Below are 19,588 nucleotides of genomic sequence, written 5' to 3' on the forward strand. Positions count from 1 at the left end.
GTATGGTTTCATCAGCACGGGCTGGAAAGGCCTTGCTGGGAAGAAAATTGGCCCACAAACTACCCTGGCACCGCCCCCGGCTGCGGATTGGCTCAAGCCCTCAAGATCCAATTGGGCACAAATGTTGGAGGAGGGAGTTGCAGTTGCAGTTCCTGATTGACTCTGGCAGCAGCTGTGCATCAGCTCCCAGGGGCACACACCAGTGGACACAATGCTTCTTCTGCCTCATTGATTGGCTGTAGATAAGCTCATGCAGCCTCTGATTGGCTGTAAAATAAGCCCATGCAGCCTCTCATTGGTTGTAAAATAAGCACATGCAGCCTCTGATTGGCTGTGTAAAGTAAGCCCATGCAGACGCCGATTGGCTGTGGGGTGGATGCACTCACCTAATGATGCGAGCTAGCAGGTCTTGCAGCGGCTATCACGGGCCTCACACTGCTATCTCTGTACAGCCGACTGAGGATCCCTAGTCGCACAAGGCTGTGCCTGGCCTACTGGCGTCCCTGGCAGTTGTTGGGTTCTGGCGGTTGTTGGGTCCCTGGCAGTTGTTGGCGGTTGTTGGCGGTTGTTGGGTTCCCTCATTGAACCTGCATTAACTGGGCTTCCAGTCAGCGTCAGTCAGCGGATCCTTGGGCCGTGGGGCAGCCGCAGGTCGGTTAGGCCACCAGGGCGGCTCTCGTGCCAGTGTGGCCCCTGAGAGCCCTTTGGTCAGACAAAGGCTAAATCTGGAACAGTCAGGCGGTGAGATTAAGCATAGTCAGGGAGTTCGCCAGGAGCCAGTGGCCGCGTTCCTCAGCCTCCACCACGTCAGTTACCTGGTCAGCTGGAGGGCAGCTGGGGCGACATCCGTCTACCAAGAAGGTAAGCAAGCGGCTTGTGGGTTCACAATCAGGTCAGTGCCCTTATGAGTCAACGGTTAGTCCCTTTGAAAATCAGTTAATGAGAAAATCCACTCCCTTCAGAACCTGCCCTGTTCATTGGTTAATTAGGCTCCCCATAAGTCGATCTCTTGGTAAGTTACACCCCTGCAAGACACCCAGTCATTACTCACACAGTTATCCCATGTGTGTCTATCAGTTTCATTGTTAGTTATCCCGGCTTTCCCTAGAAAATCGTTTTCCTCACCATAAATAGGTCAGTCATTAGTAAGTCAGCCCTTCCCTTAGAAAGCCGAACACCTTTGCATCACTCACACCCTGCTAAGGAAATACACAGATGGAAGTGTGCTGAGAACAGAGAATATCCTGGAGCCCTTTGGAACAAGAGACAGAAGGAAAATTGAGAGACACGACTGTCAAGGAAAATAGGGTGGGCGCAGTGGCTCACGTCTGTAATCCCAGCACTTTGGGAGGCTGAGGCTGGCGATCACTTGAGGTCAGAAGTTCGAGACGAGCCTGGCCAACATGGTGAAACCCTGTCTCTTCCAAAAATACAAAAATTAGATGGGCATGGTGGCCTGTGCCTGTAGTCCCAGCTACCTGGGAGGCTGAGGCAGGAGAATCACTTGAACCCCGGAGGCAGAGGTTGCAGTGAGCCAAGATCATGCCACTGCACTCCAGCCTGGGCAACACAGCGAGACTCTGTCTCAAAAAAAAAAAAAAAGGGAAAAGAAAAGAAAAGAAAAGAAAAAGAAAATATAATGGGTGCATGAGGAGTCATCACATGTATGCTCTAAAGCTGATGGAGAGAAGAAAGAAGAAATCAGAATTTTGTAGTTAAATGGATCATTATATCTCCAGCAGTAAAACCCAATCATGTTACGCATGATGAAATAAGAAGAGGGAAAAATATTTTACCACAGTTATTCAGTGCTTTACTGGCAAATCCTGGGCCAGGACCTAGACAAGGCTCATTCCAACCATCTAACATGGGCTTTTAAATGGGAGAAAGGGGAAGGAAAAAAAATTGACAATGCAAAAAGAAAGTGGATATGTGGCGTGAATGAGAGAGACATTTAACGACCTGGAAACTTGGGCAATATCTTTTTTATGTGAGAAGGAAAAAGGGCAATCAGTCTGGAGGCTAAGGGTTGGGAGCACAGACCTCTCAGAGAGATCTGGTAAAACATGCAGAAATATGGAATAGGAAAGGACAGGGCTGGTTCCAGAACTCTGGGAAGGGATTAGGGGTAGTCAAGAGTGGTCCCAGGCTGAGTGTGTTGGTTCACGGCTGTAATCCCAGCACTTTGGGAGGCTGAGGTGAGAAGATTGCTTGAGCCCAGGAGTTCGAGACCAGCCTGGGTAACATAATGAGACTCTGTCTCTACAAAAAAAAATTTTTTAATTAGCTGGACGTGGTGGCTTGTGCCTATAGTCCCAGCTACTCTGGAGGCTGAGATGGGAGGATCACTTGAGCCTGGAAAGTTGAGGCTACAGTGAGCCGTGTTCGTGCCACTGCACTCCAGACCCTGTGTTAAAAAAAAAAAAAAAAAAAAAGTGGCTCCAAGTTAAATGCTGATAGGAGCTAAGCAGGGAACCTAATACATAGTAACTAACATTTTTTGAGTGCTTACTCAAAAATGTGAGGTTCTGTTCTACTGACTCATTTAATCTTAACAACAACTCTAAGATGGGTGCTATTATTATCCATGTTTTTAAAATGAGCAAATAGGCCTAGAGAGAGGTGAAGCTACTTGCACACTATAAAACAGCTAACCTTCATATCTAGGCAGTTTGACTTGAATTTAAAATTAAAAAAAAAGAGAGAGAGAGAAGCTGATTGTTTGAATTTTTTGTGAAGTGCCCTGATTATTAAATGTTATCCCATTTTAAAAGTTAATTTTAAAAAGTAAGCATTTGTAGGCCAAACAAAACTCATTTATGATTGTTTTTAGTCTCTGAAGCAGGCTGACAGTGAGGGAAGTGACTTACCCAGAATCACCCAGGAAGTAGTGACAAAGATTAGGTCTTCTGACTTCTGGTCCACTTCCAGGAAAAATCTAAGTATACTGTGTGTCACATCAGGGCTAGCTGATTTATTCTTATATTTTATTCATGAGGAAATGAACTTGGAGAGGAGAATGAACTTCACCATGCTTATACAGCAGTTTTTAAGGCAAAATAGAATCATGAAAAAGACACCACATTTGTAGTCAAAGGTTGAGTCTGAAATCTATCAACCTAACGGCTGCATGTCTTGGGGCCAGTCATAGTACTTTTGTGGATCTCTGCCTTCCTTTTTGAAGTGTTGATAATGAGATGTACCTCACAGAGTTGTTGAGACTAAGATAAAAGTTAGATAAAATTTCTATGTCTCTAGAGTTGTAAATGGCAACCATAGTTTTTCATTAGATGTTAACCAAAAAAGTGGTTAACAGTCATAGCATGATTCAGTCATTCAGAATTGATTCACAGCAGGGCACAGTGGCTCATGCCTGTAATCCTAGCACTTAGGGAGGCTGAGGCAGGAGAATTGCTTAAGCCCAGGAGTTCAAAACCAGCCTGGGCAATATAGCAAGACTCGACTCTCTCTCTACAGAAAATATTTTTTTTAAATTAACTGGGTCTAGTGGTGCGCCCTTAAAGTCCCAGCTACTCGAGAGACTGATGTGGGAGGACTACTTGAGCTCAGGAGTTCGAGGCTGTAGAGAGCTGTGATTGTACCACTGCACACAAGCCAGGGTGACAGGGTGAGACTCCATCTCTTTAAAAAAAAAAAAAAAGGATTGATTCACAGTAGCCAAATAGTAGAAACAACCCAAATGCCATCAACTGATGAATGGATAAACAAAATGTGGTCTATCCATACAATGGAATATTATTCAATGATAGCAATGAAAGGAGTACTGCTATCTGGTACAAAATGAATTAGCCTTGAAAGCATGCTAAATGAAAGAAGCCAGACACAAAAGACCACATATTATATCATTTCATTTATATACAATGTCCAGAATAGGCAAATTTATAATTACAGAAAATAGATTAGTGGTTGCCTACAACTAGGGGGTGGAGTTGAGGTTTGGGGAAATGGGGAATAAATGTTAATGGATATTGGTGTTTTTAGGGAGGTGATGAAAGTGCTCTGGAATTAGGTAATGGTGATGTCTGCATATCTTTATGAGTATACTAAAACTCCTAAATTGTGTGCACTTTAAAATGGTGAATTTATGGTATATGAATTATATCTCAATAAAAAAATTAATTATAAAAAGGTTAGCTACCTGTAGACCCATGGTTAAATAAAAACCTGAAAATTTTAGGGAAAACTAGATATCCACATGGAAATTGGACACTTACTTTATACCAAATACAAAAATAAACTCAAAATGGGTTAAAGACTTAAATATAGCCGGGCGCAGTGGCTCACGCCTGTAATCCCAGCACTTTGGGAGGCCAAGGAGGGTGGATCACTTGAGGCCAGGAGTTCGAGACCAGCCTGGCCAATATGGTGAAACCCCGTCTCTACTAAAAATACAAAAATTAGCCAGGCATGGTGGAACACGCCTGTAATCCCAGCTACTCAGGAGGCTGAGGCACAAGAATCGCTTGTACCCGGGAGATGGAGGTTGCAGTGAGCCGAGATCATACCACTGCACTCCAGCCTGGGCAACAGAGTGGGACCCTGTCTCAAGAAAAAAAAAGAAAAGACTTAAATATAAGACCTGATATTGTAAAACTACTAAAAGAAAACATCGGAGAAAACTTCTGTATATTTATATGTAATACACAATAAAAATTATTGGTTTGGGAAATAATTTTTTGGATATTTCTGCAAAAACACAGGCAACAAAAGCAAAAATTGACATGCAAGATTGCACCAAAGTAGTTTCTGAACAGCAAAGGGAACAATCAACAGAGTGAGGAGACAACCTACAGAATGGGAGAAAATATTTGTAAAGCATCCACCTAATAAGGGGCTAATATCCAAAATACATAAGGAATTCAAACAACTCAATAGCAAAAAAATCAAATAACCCAATTAAAAAATGGGCAAGGACCTGAATAGGCATTTCATAAAAGAAGACATACCAAAATGGCCAACTGGTATATAAAAAAAATGCCTGACATCACTAATCATCAGAGAAATGCAAATTAAAACCACAGATATCACCTTATACCTATTAGATGGCTATATCAATAAGGCAAAAGATAGCAAGTGTTGATGAGGATGTGGGGAAAAGTAAAACTAGTACACTGTTGGTGGAAATGTAAATTGGTATAACCGCTGTGGAAAACAGTATGGAGTATCCTTAAAAAATTAAAAATAGAACTACCATATGATTCAGCAATCCCACTTCTAGGCATATATTTGATAGAAATGAACTCAGTATCTTGAAGAGATATCTGCACTCCTGTGTTCATTGCAGCATTATTCACAATAGCTCAGACATGGAATCAATGTGTCCATTAATAGATAAGTAAAGAAAATATTATATATGTATACACACATGCACACGCACACACACACACACACCCCATTCAAATAATGTCATTTTGTTCAACATTGTCTAATCATAAGAGAAAATAATCAATTCCCAGCCAGGACCAGTATCTGTGTGGAGTTTGCATGTTCTTATATATGGTAAAATTGGTTTCATTTTACATCATTTCACTTAAAGTAGCAGTTTCCAAGAACTGAATGATGATGGTAAGTGAGGATTTATTGTGCACACACACACACACACACACACACACAGTGGAAGGTATTCAGCCTTAAAAAAGGACATCTTGCCATTTGCAACAACGTAAATAAACCTGAAAGACATTATGCTATGTGAAACAAGTCAGACACAGAAAGACAAGTACTGCATGATCTCACTTATATGTAGAATCTAAGAAAGTCAAACGCATAAAAGCAAAGTATAGAATGGTGGTTGCCAGGGCTGAGGGCTAAGGGAAATGAGATATTGGTCAAGGGGTACAAAGTTTCAGCTAGGCAGAATGAATAAGTTCTGGAGGTTTCATGTACACCATGGTGACTATAGTAAATGATACTGTACTGTATACTTGATATTTTGTGACAGTAAATATTAAGTGTTCTCACCACCAAAAAAACGGTAACTGTGAAGTGATGATTATGTTAATTCACTGGATTGTGGTAATCATTCCACAGTGCATACATACATCAAAACGTCATGTCGTACACCTTAAGTATATACAATTTTTATTTGTCAGTTATACCTCAATAAAGCTGGAATTAAAAAACTGAAAATTCTATAATCTCATCTCTGATTACTGCTCTATCCATAGGTAAGCACTGGTATCAAATTATACATCATTCTAGATCTTTGTTTTACTCATTCATATATGTATAGTTATGAGTGTATTATATATGAATATGTAGATATACATTTACATATTATATATATAAAGCTTTCATATAAATGACAAATGATCCAGTTTTCATTTAAAGATTGTGAAATATTTCAGACATATAGAAAGATATAAATATGGTATAATGAGCATATACCCATCACCAGCTTAATATTGAAAGCACTGGCTGGGCACGGTAGCTCACACTTGTAATCCCAGCACTTTAGGAAGCCCAGGCGGGAGAATTGCTTGAGCCTAGGAGTTCAAGACCAGCCTGGGCAACATAACAAGATCCCATCTCTACATCAATTAAAAAATTAGTCAGGCATGGTGGCACATGCCTGTAGTCCCAGCTACTTGGGAGGCTGAGGTAGGAAGATTGCTTGAGCCTGGGAGGTCAAGCCTGCAGTGAACTGTGAATGCTCTGTTGCACTCCATCCAGCCTGGGTGACAGAGTAAGAACCTGTCTCAAAAAAAGAAAAAAAGAAAAGAAAGAAAGAAAGAAAACACTACCCCTGGTATACTCCCTTCCCCAAACACATCTCCCAAGAGATAGCTGCTATTCTGAATTTGACATTTTATTCTGTGTACTAAGGAACTTAACCTTGCCCGAAGAGAGGTCTGGCCTTTGCCCTTGGCTTCTGGAAGACACTCCCTAGCTCTTAGAATGTCACACCTCATAGGGCTGTCTTTGTTTGCCCAGGGACCTTGCATCACACTGAATATTCTAGAAATGTGATTTAGAGCGAGGGCTGGCCACACCAGATAATGTTAACAATGTGATTTAGAGTGGAAGCAATACCAGATAGTCTAACAATGTGATTTAGAATAGGGGCTTTGGATCAAATGGTATCAGCTCAACTTCAGGAGGAGCTGGATGCTAAGATCCACCATGAGGGAAGTCACCATGTTACACGATGGAGGCCCAATAAAAACACTGGACACAAGGCTTGGGTGAGCTTCTTTAGTTGACAATACTATGCATATTGTCACACATTATCACCAGGAAAGTTAAGTTATGCTGTCTATGACTCCACGGGGAGAGGATAACTAGAAGCTTTGCGTGGGGAACTTCTGGCCTCTGCCCTGTGTGTCTTCCCTTGGCTGATTTTAATCTCTATCCTTTAGTTGTAGTAAACAGTAATCATGAGTATAACAGTTTTCAGTGAATTCTGTGAGTACTTCTAGTGAATTACCAAACCTAAGGGTAGTCTTGGGGTTCCAAACCTTGCAAACGATTTGAGAACTGAGGGTAATCAGGGATCCTTGATATCTTCAGTTGGTGTCAGAAATGAGGGGATCTTATGGACCATTCCCTAACTTTTCAGTAGTATCAGAAATGGGATTCACTAGAACAGCCCTGACTCACTGAAACATATGGTTTGAGAAGAGGAAGGATGTGAAGTCAAGATGATAAGCCTTTGATTCCTGGGCTGTCCTGCGGTCACCCATGGGTATAGAAATGCAGCTGTTCTGCAAACAGTTACAGGAGGTAAAAGTTACCATTGCTTTTTCAATACAATGGATCCAACCCCCAAGGAGCTGACCCACTATGGATGCATAAGGAAACAAACTAAATAGGCAATCCCTTGGCTATTTTTATCTGTAATCGTTAAAATGAAAGTGGCTGAGGCGGATCCTGATGCTGGCCCAATCTTGGGCTCTGGCCAGCCTGAGCTACAGCTGCTAGCCTCAGGGCTGCTGCTAAAGGGAAAAGTTAGGCTGAAATGACAGATGGCAAAGAAAATTAGAGTGGTTCACCAGAGAGTGAGAAAAGATGAACATTTCCAAGAGGGTGGAAATCTTTATAAACAGTTATTAAGAAATGAGATGAGTTAAGTGGACATTGAGGGAGTCAAAACAAAGGTCTCAATGGAGCACTCTTAGAAATTAGGTGGAGCAGTGAGAACCCAGACTTGCCCTCCAGTGTTGAAGGGCCCCCATCAAGTCTGCTATATTTACCCTAGTTTGGAGGAATTTTAAAAGCCAGAAGGCAAACATGACAATGGGAAATCTGACCTCAGATCTCCTGAGGGGACGAACATGTGATCTAATCAAGATAAATGACAAAAGGGCCTGGGTTGCTTGGCCTGACCCCTAACTGAGGACCCAAAGTCATATGCACATTAGTAGTACAATAGTCAGGGGATGGATAAGAGATATTTCTGGGACTCATGTGGGAGTCTTATACACTGCGATTCCAAAAAGGTTGGTGAAATTCTAATAGCATCTATGGTTAGATTGCGAAGACATAGGATTGCAAAAGTGGATGAGATTCAGGTGAAACTTTGGATGAAAATTGGAGTGTTTGGACAGACTGTGTGAATATGTTATATGAATGTATTTACCTAAATGTATTATGAGGAAAGATATTGTGTCCAACTAGGGAAGAGTTCCCCTACGTACTATTATGAAACAGAAGGCATGTAAATCTTCCCTTCAACCAGTATTGATTGAATATGCTAAATAGGAACCAATAAGATTGCCCAAGCCCACACTAATTGTTAATTTGAAACAGTACAGGATATCTGGTGGACAAAACATGTTAGAAGCTTAATGTTTGCTTTATTTAGGCGGACTGGAGCTAAGGCCAGTGAGCACCACCCAGTGGAGAATGCTGGGATTTGGGGCCAGAAAATTTCCAGTTGAGAGACAACTAGCTGCCTATTGGGCTTTGAGTCTGCCCCATCATTGAAGGACATAATAATCCTGACACCTGAAATCCTCATGATGTGTTTGTAATGTTGGAAAAACACTGTAGTAAGGAAGGCTATGCCCAAAAGAGTCTCATAATAAAATGGAAATTGTCTATACAGGAACATGCTACCAGGGAAATGCAAGGAGGTACTCGTTATATTTATGAACAGGTAGCCTCTTTTTCCCTACTGAAGAGCTGCAAGATCCTATTATTACTTGGATGATGTCTATTAATAGCTCTTGATTGACCAACTAAGGGCTGTTTGATTTATGGATGGCAATTCCAAAGTGAATTAATAACATCCTGTTTGGAAGACTGGCACTCATACTGAGGAAGGTAAAAACAAGTCACTTCAGTGGGCTGAACTGCCTCTACATTTGGGTTTTTACCAATTCATGGGCAGTGGCCAATGGCCAGGCCATATGGTCAGGCAGATGGGCAATGGGAAACTGTACTATTAAAAGGATGCCTATATAGGGTACAGCCTTATGGAATTCACTATAGCCAGTATCTCGAAAGACCTGTTCATACCCCCTACAAATGATAAAATAAACAGAGAAACAGACCTCCTTCCTCCCAAAAAGGCAATTAATATCCTACCTTTTATGCTGGACATTTCTTGGCAACTTTTAAAGGATTTTTACTACTTGTGTGTGCGTTCTTAAACACTTGATTTTGCCCAGTTTTTTTCAAATTTTAAAGAAATGCTGCCATACATTATTACTTATTTGTGTCTGGCTTTGTTCATTCAATATTTTATTTGTAAGAATGGTCCATGTTGTTGCATCTAGCATTAGCTCGTAGGTTTTCGTTGCTGTGTAGTATCTCATTTTTCAAAATCCTGTGTTACTGGCATTTGGATTGTTTAACTTTTTAGCTATTTTTAAATAATACCACTGTAAACATTTTTGCATTGCTTTTTGTCATACATATGCACAAACATTTCTTTAAAGTATATATCTGGGAGTGGAATTGAGGGTCATAGAGTATGTGTATCTTCTGCTTTGATAAATAACTTTGTTGCCCTGATTTATATTTCCACCAATAGTGTGTGAAAGTTGAGTACCACATTCTCACCAAGACTTGATATATTGTCTTGGATATGTACTGGTATCTGATGGTTTTAACAGGCATTTTGCTGGTTATTAATGAGATTTTAAATATTTTCACGGAAATTTTGTTAAGATTTGTCTTATGATCGAGCTGTGGTCAATTTCTGTAAATGTTCTCTGTGTGCTTACAAAGAAATTGTATTCTGCAGTTATTGACTGCAGTATTCTCTATACATTTTTGGTCAAATTTGCTGATCAAGTTGTTGAAATCTTTATATATTCCAATAATCTGTTTGTTCTATCAGTTTCTGAGAGAACAGTGATTAAAATGTCACACTACTATTGTGGATGTCTGTTTCCCCTTTTATTTTTGTAGATTTTTTGCTTTATATATTTTTGGACTATGTTAGTAGGCAAACAGAAATTTTAAATATATACTTTATTCCTGTTAATGTCATCTTATCATTAGGAGATATGCCATTCTATCTTTGGTAATGCCTTTTGCTTAAAGTCTGCTTTATGGGATGTTAATGTAGGTATGTCTGCATTACCTGGTTTTCTGGTTGGTATTTGCTTGGTATATGTTTTCATTGTTTGGTTTTTTCCTTTTTTTTTTTTTTTTTGAGATGGAGTCCTGCTCTGTGGCCCAGGCTGGGGTGCAGTGGCGTGATCGCGGCTCGCTGCAAGCTCCGCCTCCCAGGTTCACGCCATTCTCCTGCCTCAGCCTCCCGAGTAGCTGGGATTACAGGTGCTCCCCACCACACCCGGCTAATTTTTTGTATTTTTAGTAGAGACAGGGTTTCATCGTGTTAGCCAGGATGGTGTCGATCTCCTGACCTCGTGATCTGCCCATCTCGGCCTCCCAAAGTCCTGGGATTACAGGCATGAACCACCGCGCCCGGCCCATTCTTTGGTTTTTTAACTGTCCTTTACACTTATGCTTTGGTTGTGTCTTTTGTAAACACCATACAGTTTGGCTTTGCTTCTTTTTTCCAGTATGATGATCTTAGATTCATAACTGGATAATTTAAGTCATTTATAGTTAGTTAAATCACTGATGTATTGGAGTTTAAATCTAATATCTAGGTACATGATTTCTACTTGTCCCAACCATTCCATATTCCCTTTCGTATCCTTTCTGTTTGTTTCTCTCTTTATTTTCAAACAAGCTTTTAAATCAAAGTACAGTTTTATACAGAGAAGTATTAATACAGATAGTAAGTATACAACTCAAATTATCACAAAGGGAGCAGACCAGTGTAACCACCACTGAGGTCAAGAAATAGAACATTAACAACACCCCAAACACTCCACTCATGTACTACACCATTCATTACCCTCTTTATCCTTGCTATGTTCTGGATGCAAGCATGTTGTATGTGTTGCAAGTATGTTCTCCAGCCCCGTAACTTGCATTTGTCCTCTCTTAATGGTATCTTTTGATGAAAACGGGGTTTTACCATGTTGCCTAGGCTGGAATTACTATGGATTTTTAAGTCATGATATCCAGTAGGATTTGGAATTGGCCATTTTTTTGAGACAAGGTCTCATGCTGTCTCTTTTTTTCATAGAAAATTACTGATAACAAATTTATTAAATAAATATCTACATGGGATATAAAAGGGAACATTGTGCCATGCTATACAACATTACTTACACCATTCATTTCAAATTTTATGGCAAAATGCAGAAATTAATTCTGATACAGTCCATTTTATCTATATTTCCTCCTAGCTAGTGCTTTTTGGCCCTTTTAAAGAAATATTTCCTTACCTAAAACTTACCAAGATACTCTCTTATATTGTATTCAAGAATTCCACTGACCAATATGGTAGCTACTAACTACATATGGCTATTGAGCCCTTATATTGTGGCTAGTCTGAATTGAAGTGTGCTGTAAGTGTAAAATATATACAAGATTTTGAAGAGTGTATAAAGAAAGTACCAAATCTTAACAATTTTGTGTTGATTCCATGTTGAAATATTGGGTTAGGTTCAATATGAATAACCTAGTGAATAACATAGGTTTCTTTCACTAGGTTAAATGAAACATCATTAAAATTAATTTTAACCATTTCTTCCTTTTTAATGTGGCTGCTAGAAAATTTAAAATTATACATGTAGTCCACGTTTATAGCTCACATTATATTTCTTCGCACAGCACTGTTCTAGAAAAAAAGTCTAAGGACTTTCCCAATGTCCCTAGAAGTTATTTTTATGTATGACATGAGGTAGGGGTCTTATTTCCTTTTGCTGTATGGCTATCCAGTTATTCTGACAGTTTATTCAAAAGAGAGTCCTTTAACTTCTATGCAGTGCCATATTTATCCTAAACCAAGTGATCACACATGTATAGGTATTTTTCTCAACCACATAGCCTGTCCCATTGGTATTTTTATTTATCCTTGTGTCAATACCATACTCTCTGAATTACTATGCATGCATGTATTTTATTTATTTACTTACTTATTTTGAGATAGAGTCTTACTCTGTTGCCCAAGTTACAGTGCAGTGGCGTGATCACAGCTGACTGCAGCCTTGATCTCCCCACCTCAGGTGATCCTCCCACCTTAACCTTTCAAGTAGCTGGGACTACAGGTGCGTACCACCACACCCAGATAATTTTTGTATTTTTTGTAGAAACAGGGTTTTACCATGTTGCCCAAGCTGGAATTACTATGGATTTTTAAGTCATGATATCCCGTAGGAATTGGAATTGGCCATTTTTTTGAGACAGGGTCTCATGCTGTCTCTTTTTTTAATAGAAATTTACTAAGAACAAATTTATTAAATAAATATCTACATGGGATATAAAAGGAAACATTGTGCCATGCTATACAACATTACTTACACCATTCATTTCAAATTTTATGGCAAAACAATTATACTGTGGTGGGGAGATATTGTTTTACACTTCTCACCAAACTAAACATTATCATATTTTTCCTGAGAGAATGTCAACGCTTTTCTATCTTAAGTGATCACACCACTGCAATCCAGACTTGGTGACAGAGAGAGAGAAAGACCCTGTCTCAAAAACAAAAACAAACCGGGCATGGTGGCTTATGCCTGTAATCTCAGCACTTTGAGAGGCCAAAGCGGGTCAGGTGTTTGAGACCAGCCTGGCCAGCATGGCAAAACCCCATCTCTACTAAAACTACAAAAATTAATTGGCCATGGTGGTGAATACGTAATTCCAGCTACTCGGGAGGCTAAGGCAGAAGAGTCGCTTGAACCTGGGAGATGGAGGTTGCAGTGAGCCGAGACCGAGCCACTGCACTCCAGCCTGGGCGACAGAGTAAGATTCCATCTCAAAAAACAAAAATAAAACAAAGAATAAAGGAGACATGACACTGAGGCTTCACAGACAATCTTAATTGCCTCCCTGCCCGTACGTGCTCATGATCATCTCATCCCATATAATTCCTGCTTCTCCAGGTGAACAGGCCTTCACGATGACCAGAGACAGAAGCCCCTGACTTGGCTAAAGATACTTTCTGCTCTCCCTATCCCCACATCCTCTTTCAGTTACCCATCACCTCACTCCTTCTGAACCATATGGTTCTGATGTCAGAGCCAGTGTACTAAAGAGCTTCTGCTGTTCCTGAGAACTGTTGCTGCTGCAAGTGATGCTTCCACTGCTACAGCTGGGTAAGTAAGGTGAGAAGCAGCACTGGAGGTGTGTTTGGAAGCCAAGACTCCAGGGCCTGGGTGTTGGCAGGGCAGAGGATGGGCTATGGAGGCATGGAGAAAGAGGACATACGGGCATAAGTACCAAATAATCAACTTGAATTAGACATCTTCTGTGTGTCAGATTTTGACAGGGCTGGGGTGTCTGAAGCAAAGAGCAAATCGGGAAGGGAGAGGGATGGAGAGTGTGGGTGCTATGAAGGCATGAGAGCACTAAGAGCTGTTTCAGACATTACTGGAAGCCCTGAAGTTAAGCTTTTCAGCGTTTCCATGGGCACACTTTGCCAGATGGAAAAGACAATTCAGAAAACAGCCATAGAGGGGGCCGTACATGAGAGTCCCCCGCAAATTCCTCAACAGCGCCCCGCAAGTGACTCAGGTGAAGAGACCGAGATCAGGAGCTACTGGTTAGGGGAAAATTACCCCTTTCTTCCAGTAACCTCAAAATACTTCAATGAAAAAGTGTGTGTCAACACTGAAGACAGATTCCTCATTATTAGAGACCTTGATGAATGTGACTGTTCCCTCCTAATCCATGATATTCATCAAATGGCCACCATGTCCTACCTGTTCTAAATAGAGCGCGGCAGTTTCCAACATTCTTACACAGAAGATGCCATAGTACATTTGGCTTCCAGTGAATGTTCCACCAAAGGCCACTTGGGACCGGGAAGAAGGAAATTAAGAAAGATGTTCTGTTTATTGAATGGGTAATACTTCACTACTCACTGAGCTGGGTGCACTGCAAATCTTGGGGCATTCATTCTTATAACAATGATAATATGAGATAGGTTCAGCAAATATCCCGATTTTCCAGGCTTGGAAACAGCAAAGATAAGGGGAGTGACTTGCCCAGCAGCATCCAGACAGTAAGTGATGGAGGCAGAATTGTTCATAGAGCCTAAGAGGAATATTGCACGTGGGAAGAAGAGAAGCAGAGTAGGAGGTCTGTCTTGGACATCTAGCCTTGCGGGGTAGGTGAGGGATCACAGACAATGCAGAGCCTAAGAAAATTTACTTGCCACCCCTCAAGAAAGTCTAGCAATCAGGTTCAGGCCAGATGAGGAGAGAAGATAGAGGGGAACTGGTCTGGGAGGTCTGAATCCTGTGGGCTTCCAGAAAGTCCTTCTGAAGCTCCTTGTGAATAGCAAATAAAGAGAAGGCTGCATGCTGGAGAAACTGGAAGAGGGAAGTCAGGATGCCTTGCTGACTCCTGACCCTTCCTCCCCACAGTACCTGCTAAGCTGGTCAACTCTTCTTGCTCCTTGGAGAAGACATTGCAGTGCAGCTGTTCCTTCCATGGGATTCCCACACCCTCTGTGCAGTGGTGGATGGGAGGAGTCCCCGTGGGTGTGGATGGCATGGATGGCAGCCTCCAAGTGACTTCCACCATGCTTGGCCCCTGGGCTAACAGCACCATCAGCCTAACTGAAGAGCCAGAAATGGGCATGAGACTTCTCTGTGAGGGGAAGAACCAAAATGGAACCCACGCTTTGAGCATCCTACTGATGTCAAGTGAGGGTGGAGGGGGCTCGGTGACTGGGTGAGGACAATAAGCGGGATGGGGACAGTCACTGGGGCTAGAGAATGGAGCAGAGTTTTGGCTCCGATGCCAAACTTCTCACATGCTCTCTGTTTCCAGGAAAGAGTTCTTTGGCTGCCCAGGCCTTCGTGAAAGGGCTGATCCAGGGTGCTATCTATGGGGGAATTGTAATTGCACTGCTCTTCCTCTGCCTCCTCCCTCTCATGTGAGTACTAGGGTTAAAATTCACCCACAAGCCCTACTACCTGGCAAGCCCTGGCTGCAGCCCTGGCACAGAGAGAGCAAAGACAGGACCCCTCCCCTCAAGGAGCTTAGGGTCTAAAGAGGGGAAGATGTACCAAACATGGTCACCACAATCCAGGGCCATGAGGACTATACAGAGCCGTAAAACTGCGTCATAAAACAGACACTTTCAACACATTTTATAAAGAAGAAGACCAAGAAGGGGCTTGGCAGCCCTGAAAAAGGCAGCAGCGAGTCCCTGGGGTGCTGTCTGTGGTGGGCCTGCAGGGCTCAGTACTCATTAGCTTGGTGGGAAGTATTAATAGTACAGATTGAGTATCTAATCCAAAAATCCAAAATCCGAAATGCTCCAAAATCCGAAAGTTCTCAAGGCACCGACATAATGCCACAAGTAGAAAATTCCACACCTGACCTCATGTGATAGTTCAATGCACACAAACTTTATTTCATGCACAAAATAATTTTAAATATTGTATAAAATTACCTTCGGGCCATGTGTATAAGGTATATATGAAACATAAATGAATTTTGTTTTTATACTTGGCTCCTATCCCCAAGATATGTCCTTATGTATAAACAAATATTCCAAAATCTAAAAAAAAAAAAATTGAAATCTGAGACACTTCTGGTCCCAGGCATTTCAGATAAGGGATACCCAACCTTTGTATGCAGATGCCCAGAGGCATGTTTGAGGCATTTCCAGTGTCTTTGTATAATGTCAGGTGCATTGAAAGTGCCAGGTAATGGCTAAAAATGAGGTTGAAAGACATCCTTGGTGTTGGTTCACAGGGTGTTAAAACTTAGCTGCATGTATTAGCTAGAAGCATGGAGTGAGAAGGGCTGAGTTGCAGGAAGTCAGGCCAGAGAGTCCGGCAGGGGAGCCTGTCCAGACAGCTTGGACTAAATCCTCAGTTCGGAGCACTCTTAGGAAGAGTGCTAAGCTGTGAAGGAAAGCTTGAGCTTGGGGTGGGACACAGATTAGAGAGAGTAAGAGCCAGAAGGTCAGAGGCCAGGTAGGAAGCTGGTACAGGGGACTAAGCAGGAAATAGAAGGCCTGACCTGGGGCAAGTGATGAGGGGCAGCAGAGAGGTGGGACTTGGGCATGGCCAGCTATGGGGAGACAAAGGTGAGGAGTGAGGTGGCAGGGCAAACTGAGGAGCTATTTTCAAAGTATAATCAACTGGACTTGAAGACCAGTAACAATCTCTCTGCCAGTTGCAAGGCCCTTTCATAGCTGACCTCATCTGAGCCCCACAGCCTAATAAGCAGGGTATCACCATTATTCAGAGTGTGAAACTAATTCCCAGAGAGGATGTGTGGCTTGCCCTAGGTCATACAGCAAGCTGGTACTGTTGTTGAGGCTCTAAATCAGAAGTTCTGGTCAAGATAGAGCCCATTTGGGGATTCAGGGAGATGGAGAGCCAGAACCAATCCAAGGCTTATTTCCTTAGAGTGAAACATATCAGAAAGAAGCAGGCGAAGAAAGCTGCAGCAATCAGTGCAAAAAAGAGCTCTAAAGTCAGAGAAAGCCAAGAGCTCGAGATGTCTCTGAAGCCTGAGGAACCAGGAAAACCCATAGTCGCCACATTTTCTGAGAGCCGGATATTGGTATGTACCTATTGTGTCTGGAATCTAGTCTATTGGAATACTGACAATAAGACCCACAGGGAAAGCAGCACACAGTGTTTTGAAGGTGTTATCATCCTGTCTTGTAGGATACCTAATGCTAGAGTGTGCTTTCAGGTCATTTTATAAATAGGAAGCTAAGGCCCAGAGAGGAGAAGGATGAAAGTTAAGAGAAACAATTTAAAGAACAATTGAAATCAGTTTACACACACACACCAGTACATTGAATTCCCACTGAAAAGGCAGTTGGGGAAAATCCTAACAGCAATTGTAGCATCAGAGTGGAAACCAAGGATTTGGTGTCTGAGTGTATGGCCGGCAGCAGTTAGCTTGGTGTAGATGCCACGGGCCAAGTCAGCCTGAAGTGGTTAGAGATTAGGCCAAGCCCAGGTTACTCCTTCATTCACCCTGTACTCCACATCCTCAGCAGGGCTTGGAAGATACAGTGTCCGAGGTTGCTAGGCCTCACTGTTATTTATCGTTTATGATTCTCCAGAATCAGAATTGTCCTGCTGCCCTCCTAACACCCTGCATGAACAGTTAGTGTCCTTTTGTGGATAAACCATGTGTTAAATTCCACCAATATTTCCTGAAATGTCTCCTAATCTTTGTGCTGGGCAATGCTGGGGCCTCAGAAATGGGCCAAACCTAGGCCTTGTCCTCAGAGAGCAACTAGACTGGTGGAGAAGGCACCTTCACAGTAGGGGATGCTGAGCCAGGAGTTACAGTGGTGCAGAAGAGGGAGGGACCAAACCTACCTGAGGAAGTCAGGCAAGATTCTCTGAGGAGTCTGAGGAACAGTCAGTGTTATTGGTACTGAAGATGCACAGAGAGGGACCAGAGGGAGAAGACCGAGTTGCAGGCTCTAACCACGGGGTTGTGAGGAAGGGCTAAGCCAGTGCTCACTCCATGTTGCCTTAATTCTGTGCACAAGGGGGTGTCTTTTTAAGTTGGATATCTCACCTCTAGACCTGTTCCAACATTCTTTTTTCTTTGTCCTATTTTGCACCTCGCTTTCAGGAAAAGCAAGATAAACGAGCCAGCTAAGCCTGTGGAACGTGCATCATACCTGGAGTCACCATTATCCCTGGAATTACAAAAGTCTGCAAAATTTATAGCGCCCACAGAAACCCTGGAGGCTGTAATAAACCTGGAGCCCCCTGGGATCTCCTCAGCTCCCAGAACCCTCTCAATTCCCACACATCCCTTACACTCATTCTCCTTTGAATAGGTGGTTACTCTTAGACCTAGTCTTAGAACCTCTGAAGACAAACTTTGTAATTTGTTGTTTGGCTAAACAGAAGAAATCTGTGCCACCCTGGGAAGGTGTCAAAAGAAGGAAAAATACATGTGACAATACGAATCAAGTCCATCAGCAAGTTGCTTTTGAGCGCCTACTGTGTGCCAGTACCTGAGATACACCTACAAGAGCGCCAGGCTTTCAAGCCTTCATATCTGGATAGAATCCCAACTTCAGTGCTTGGTGGCTGTCTATCTTTGGACAAGATCTTTCATTCCCCAACCCTTGAACATCACATGACCCATATCTGGGTGGAGAGTGGGTGAAAAGTAATGTTCAGAGATGCAGGTGAGAAAAAACATGACGATGGGCCCTGAATGCCAAGATTCATTGGAGCTTTGGAGCTTTATCTTGTAGGATCTTATCCTGACTCCCTTAGAATGTAAGTTCCAAGAGAACAGGGACTTTGTCTGCCTTGTTTTCTACTTTTATCACCAGCACCCAGAATGATGCCTAAAATACAATAAGATCTCAAGAATGTTTGTCATACGATTTAATTAATTAATTAATTAATTATAAGCTGTTGTAAGGTTTGAAGCAAGCAAGTAGAGTGACCAGATATAGACAAAAAAATCATATCCCTACCCTGACCCCACATATGACATATTTAGAACGGGTAAGGCTGGAGGTAAAGATGCTAGTTAGAAGATTGTCGCAATAGTTCTTGGCCAGATTGAAAGGCAGGCATGCAAGAAATGGGAAAGGGATTCTGGCATTAGAATGAACCACAACTATGTATTGTTCCTTTAGCCAGATGCTAGTAGATTTTTTTTTTTTTTTTTTTGAGACGGAGTTTTGCTCTTGTTGCCCAAGCTGGAGTGCAATGGTGCAATCTCAGCTCACTGCAACCTCTGCCTCCCGGGTTCAAGTGATTCTCCTGCCTCAGCCTCCAGAGTACCTGGGATTATAGGCACACACCACCACACCCAGCTAATTTTTCATAGTTTTAGTAGAGACAAGGTTTCACCATGTTGGCCAGGCTGGCCTTGAACTCCTGACCTCAGGTGATCCGCCCACCCCAGCCGCCCAAAGTGCTGGGATTACAGGCGTGAGCCACCGCGCCTGGCCAGATGCTAGTAGTTTTCACTGGGTGGAAAGAGGGTCATCTCTTCCCTGGGGCAATGTTTGTGAGTAAATACAGTGATCCTGTAGCACCAGCTAGATGGTCGTCTTACACTCAGGGTG

The 19,588-nt window shown here is 42.3% G+C and overlaps 1 protein-coding gene across 4 annotated transcripts; it reads left to right on the plus strand.

Annotated features, from left to right (window-relative positions):
* The first annotated feature begins 147 nt into the window (after window positions 1-147).
* Window positions 148-18,889, plus strand: SIGLECL1 (SIGLEC family like 1). Of its 4 annotated transcripts, none has more exons than XM_054465255.2 (6): window positions 349-861; window positions 13,440-13,652; window positions 14,925-15,206; window positions 15,334-15,439; window positions 16,929-17,085; window positions 18,124-18,889. In XM_054465255.2, exons 2-6 carry the CDS (start codon window positions 13,631-13,633, stop codon window positions 18,148-18,150), a joined length of 594 nt encoding a protein of 197 aa, XP_054321230.1. In that variant the 5' UTR covers window positions 349-861; window positions 13,440-13,630; the 3' UTR covers window positions 18,151-18,889. The 4 variants fall into 4 exon arrangements, with proteins under 4 accessions (XP_054321232.1, XP_054321230.1, XP_054321231.1 ...); XM_054465256.2 differs by having other exon boundaries at window positions 13,530-13,652; window positions 18,124-18,876; XM_054465257.2 differs by lacking the exon at window positions 14,925-15,206 and having other exon boundaries at window positions 148-861; window positions 18,124-18,881.
* Window positions 18,890-19,588: the final 699 nt, after the last annotated feature.

This window comes from Pongo pygmaeus, chromosome 20 (genome assembly GCF_028885625.2).
Source record: "Pongo pygmaeus isolate AG05252 chromosome 20, NHGRI_mPonPyg2-v2.0_pri, whole genome shotgun sequence".
Classification (NCBI taxonomy): Eukaryota; Metazoa; Chordata; class Mammalia; order Primates; family Hominidae; genus Pongo; species Pongo pygmaeus.